Below are 5,344 nucleotides of genomic sequence, written 5' to 3' on the forward strand. Positions count from 1 at the left end.
ATAAAATAAAAATAAATATATGTAAGCTGAAAAATAAACCAGTTTTCTAACTCCAGTATTCCATAAGCATAGGAATGTAGCCTTTTATGAGGAATTGCCAAAAGAGCCATGAAAGTGCTATGCTTTCTCTGTGGACACAAAATTGGTAAGTGTAAAATGTTCATATGATCTGGGAAAACAGGGTCACTGAGATAATACCCTATGGTAAGTTAGAATGAAAATACTACTAATGAAATATTTTTTTTTTTTTTTTTTTAGAAAATACAATGTGAAAGTCATTGACAAAATTATTACATCCAACTAATTTACATTTGAAGATGCCTTAGTTTATCTCACATCTCTTTTACCACAGACAATAATTCTACAACAGCTAAAAGTAAGTGATGTGGCTTTCAGTTATACAGTGTCTAAAAAATGACCATGTTAATGCCTGTCATACAATCACAGCTGTTAGCTTTTTTAGTAGTATTTTGAAGACTCTCAGTCACTTCCAGCCCCCATACAAGCTCCCCCACCCACATCAGCGTCCTCTCCTTCTTCGCTGATTCTTGCTTGGGGTCTTCAGGAGACTCTCTCGATATTTCACGTTTGTGTGGAAGAGTCGGACCATTTCATGGTCTTTGTTATCCAATACTCTGGGCAGAAAGAGAGACGATTTCTGTGTCCGGCGAGTTTTAAAGCCCCTTCTGGGTCGTCCTTTCCCATTGATTGACACATACCAGAGTCTCTCTGCACTGGCTTTGCGCTTGGTGCCGGCTCTGTTAGGTACAGTCCGGTAGAGACGGGACGCGTAGGTGTTATAACCCAATTCATGGATCCTCTCCACAAACTCACACTCTGCATTATAATTTTCCTGTAAAGCAAACATGACAAAGTTTAAAAAAGACTATATGGGCAATAGCTCTCTTCTACCTCAATAAGATTGGATGAGTCTTAAGCAAGACTCTACTCAGTTTTAGGATAAGGACAGCAACATGTTTGGTAAGAAAAACTTAGACTGGTGCTACAAAAGGCAAGCAGAAGGGAAGTGCTGAGCCTGAACTGCTGTGCAACAAGGTGCTGTCAGCAGTGTGAGCATAGTCCATGGGTCAGAGACAGAAAGGGGCCAAAAAAATTTGAAAATAAAAAATGGCATGTGAATAGGAATGAATAGCTCTGTTGATTGTTCAGCTGTAAATTTAATTTTTTATGCTTACGGATCTAAATATGCCTGTGAACTGGACAGATGATTTAATTGCTGCCTATCAACCTTTGACATATACTGAAAAGGTAAAATACTACATTTAATACAAAATGTGGCTCTTTAATTGGTATATTAGTTAGATATACCTTAGATACCTAGTCTACTACATTCAGTTTGTTACAGATATTTGAGCAGTAAACAACACCTTTATGAAACTTCTTTCTTTGCTTCGGCATAACAAAATGGAAGTACACCCTGCCCACCAGTGTGTTCCCTCAAAATGCTAGGCTGCTCCTTTATCACAAACTGTAAGGGAAAATATGCACCCATCCTGGGTGCTCACATTTTATGTGATCCGTCAAAATTGGCCCCTTTTCATCTGGTCCTCAACGGAGAGAAAACAGTGTGCAAAAGCTTGGCAAGAGGACCTCCTTCCTCCTCCCGGGGAGCATTGGAAACAGCACAAATAAAGGACCTCCCACACTGTGCATCTTTTCTTAACTACAAAATCATCTTTGCTGTACCTGTGTGATTAAGACTTCAGTATCTAACGTGTGTAAAGCACAGAGGCAGGGGGGAACTGCTACCATGGTCTTTACAGAGTATTTTTTATTTAGCTTTGCCCCCGTAGAGGACATGGAAAGGGCACAGGTAGCCAAGCTGGGGCCAGAAAAGCCATAGGCTCCATTAACAGCATGCCTTTAGCGCTGTTCACTCACCAGAAATGCTGATAGGCATTTTACAAGATTTTAAAAGACTCCACATGTCTCAGCTTCACAGCTGTAAACGGAAGTGCCCTTCCTTGCAAGGACAAGGTTTTCATATGCTGTGGTGCTGGAGCCCACACAACTACCATATGTAGGTAGACTTGTCCTGCTGTCTGCCTCAGTTCTGGTTGTAGAGGGTTTATTACAGAGCATAAACCTAGAGGATTATCACAATCTGCTAAGGAGACAAAGGAATTCTGCAGACTCAACAAACTCTATTAACATGGGAAAACTGGTGAATCAATGGATAACAGAGTTATTCCAATAATATTTCATAAAATGCTTGCTGTATAATTACCCTCAAGAAGTCAGTCTTATTTGAAATAGGGGTCTTTTACAGGTTCCTGGCACAGTAACATCTGTTAAGTCATTGGTCAGTTTTTTCTAAGCAAGGAAAACCGGGAAGTTTCTCCTGAGCTGAGCCCTCATCCTTTGGTGCTTCTGTTAAAAAAGGTAGAATGGAATAGCTTTTCCTGGATTGTCCCTCCAGCCCTGAAATACAAGTCTGAAACAGTTTCTCTCAAAGCTGAGCTGGAACAGCAAAAATTATCTTTTCTTGTTGTACAGAAACCGTTCATGGCTGATATTCCTTGGCACGTGACAGCTGAACAAACTTCAAGGTGGCCTGATGCTCCTTACACTAGAAAGAGAAGTCCAGGAGAAAAGGACTCCCTGGGCTATCCTACTGTAGGTTTTCCTTCAATCCAAGAGAGGAGCTTTTAGCTCAGAATTTGTTTAGTTTTATTTTAATTCAGTTTAATTAATCTGGAGGAAAAACATACCTATTTTGAACAAGAGAGAAAGGTGAGAAAGAACTTGAAAATGCATCCTTCCCATTAATTTCTTTGGGGCAGACAGGGGCTCTGAGCTGATGGAGGAGGTCCATTGAAAAAGATGCCCATTTTCATCAGAATGTTAACTGGAAGCATAGAAGTGGCCAGCCTTAGCTCTGGCATAGCAGAGGCAGTATGTCCTCATTCCTCTTCAGCTGCATTTTCCTTTGCCAAAATTGTGACCCGCTTCTCTGCACCAGCAAAGAATCATCATCTTTACACACAGGCCCTTCAATCAGTGCGCATCACATGAGACACATTATGGAAGCTGGGTCGTAAACACTATCAGAACACTCTTGAAAAGGTGGAGTAAAATACATCAAACCAAGGAGGCAACTGAGTTGATTGGGTTACCTAGGTTACGTTCACATGGAAAAAGCTCACATTGCTTGATGATATATCATGCTGTTCAAATCAACAGAATTACATATAATGACTAGTTGGAGGAAGCAAATTTCACATAGCCATATTTTAACCTCTTCAAATCTGTTTCCATACCACAGGATTCCTGGAGAAACTGCAGAGTACAGCTGTTACACAGTAAGAGATCACAAGATTGCTAGGGATGTAATCAAAGACAATGGAAGAAATTCAAGTAGGTAGATAATGTGTATAGTATACACACTGACAAATACACTTTAGTATGTCCCTGAATGTGAAGAAGTCTAAGCCAAAGTATTTTATTCATTGAGGGGAAATATTGGCTGGGCTGAAAAGGCAAGACTCCTACTAGTATCAGTAGAGCCCAGATTTTACCTCAAAGATCAGGACAAAAAATGAGGTCAAAGGAGTAGAATAAGGTGTTTATTTTCACCTTTATCCTCTTGCACCTTCTCATACTTCCTTTCCTTGCTATAGCCTTGTCTTTTAGTACCTGTAAGCTCTTTCACTGCCCAACCACATGCTCTGTGCAAAGAAACTCCCGTCAGTAGGCTGCCTTCCTGTTACAGATGCTCACTTGCTTCTGGATATTCTCTGATACGTATATGTCTCTGCTGGTGTCCAAGACCCACACCAAATATAAATACGGATAATTTTGAATAGAGATGGACATTCTGCACTGCAAAGGCTGGCTCCTGAGGTCTTTATCAGTGCACCAAATGGCCTGGAACTTTGGCCATGTGAAATACCTTTGCCAAATACATTCTTCTACTTTTGGCTGTACATACAGTAAGAAAATATGAACACAGCTTCTTCCTACTTTCAGAAATCTACTGATTGGTTGCCTGTAACAATTCTAGGCAGAAATCTGTTACAACATTACTTTTTTCCTCCATAAATGTTTATTTATAAGAAATCAGTGCTCCCCACAGGAAAGGACAGGCATATGCCAGTCTTAAGTAAAACTTACTGATGCATAAAGTCTGCCCCTTTTGTTCATGGCCAGGTATCTGCCAGAGAATAAGCCCTTGATGGCAACGATTCCAACATCAACGGCAGTTATTTCAAGAATACCTAGAAACAGAAACAATTATGAGATATGTTGTTGCTCCCCATCACCTGGAATTTTTTGAGATATATTTGGATGACTGCTTACCTGCAGAGTAAGATTTCACAGCTATCACTAGCTCACATCAAAAACATAGTGCAATCACATGAATAAAACAAGACTATTATTCAAAACAACATAAGCCAACGACGATATGGGAATTGTTTGAGACAAGCTTGACAATAAATCCCTGGATGTCTGATTGAGACTGAATTCTTTCAAAAATGAAAAAGATCTGACACTGAACTAGAGGGTCACTTAATCCTGTATGTATATAAAAAAGTTTAAATCCTCTTTAATGCTTAGGAACACAAGAGCCCTTGACTTATTGAAACCAGTCACAAAGCGGTCCAATTCAGGACAAAGTCGTTGCTGAGGTCTCCAGAGGGTAAAACAGAGTGAGATGGCCACATTTTAGACCCATGTATATAATCATGAAAGGAACTTGTCATTTAAGAGGTCAATGTAACCCTCCAGAAAAGGACAAAATTCGAGGACAAGTCCGAGACATATTAAAAGGGAGGAGATTTTCAGGCCATCAAAGATGGGGTCTCAAACACAAGAAGAGTGCCACAGATGAGGCTGCCATAATACCTGCCAAAGTGTTTATGTCCAACCAAAGGTGCCATGATGCTGATGGAGGCACAAATGGCTCGGGAGCTATTGTGTTGTATGCACAGGGCTCTCTAGCTGGCTCGCACAAACTCTGCTCTCAGTTATCCAGCTGGCTTGCTACTTTCTCTGAGTGTTCGGAGGCAAGAGGTGACCCTTGCACCCAAACCCATTGCTGCCTTTTGGCAATGGTAAAGCAGAGCCAGGGGCCTGTCCCCTTTGCAGAGCTAGGTTGCTGGCCTGACCGTGTCTGAGAGAGTTGGGGTGGTTTTGGTACAGCTGTTTTGAATCAGGCGCCGGTTCGCTGTTGAAGGATGCCTCCTCCAGGCTTTAATAGCCAGGGGGTGTTCCTTTAGGAAATAGTGGTTTTCCTTCATGGACTTCAGAAAGATCCCTGAGGTCTCCCTATCTCTATGTGCCATCACCAGCCGGGGCTGATGGTTCCAGGGGTGGCGGGGCC

At 41.4% G+C, this 5,344-nt stretch overlaps 1 protein-coding gene across 1 annotated transcript; it reads right to left on the reverse strand.

Annotated features, from left to right (window-relative positions):
* Window positions 1-520: 520 nt before the first annotated feature.
* FGF3 (fibroblast growth factor 3) lies at window positions 521-4,238 on the reverse strand (the record flags this gene model as incomplete). Its single annotated transcript, XM_010288013.1, has 2 exons — window positions 521-853; window positions 4,135-4,238. Coding segments are annotated over 2 exons (437 nt in total), but the record flags the coding sequence as incomplete, so codon positions are not given.
* Window positions 4,239-5,344: the final 1,106 nt, after the last annotated feature.

Source organism: Phaethon lepturus, unplaced genomic scaffold (assembly GCF_000687285.1).
Source record: "Phaethon lepturus isolate BGI_N335 unplaced genomic scaffold, ASM68728v1 scaffold32125, whole genome shotgun sequence".
Lineage (NCBI taxonomy): Eukaryota > Metazoa > Chordata > Aves > Phaethontiformes > Phaethontidae > Phaethon > Phaethon lepturus.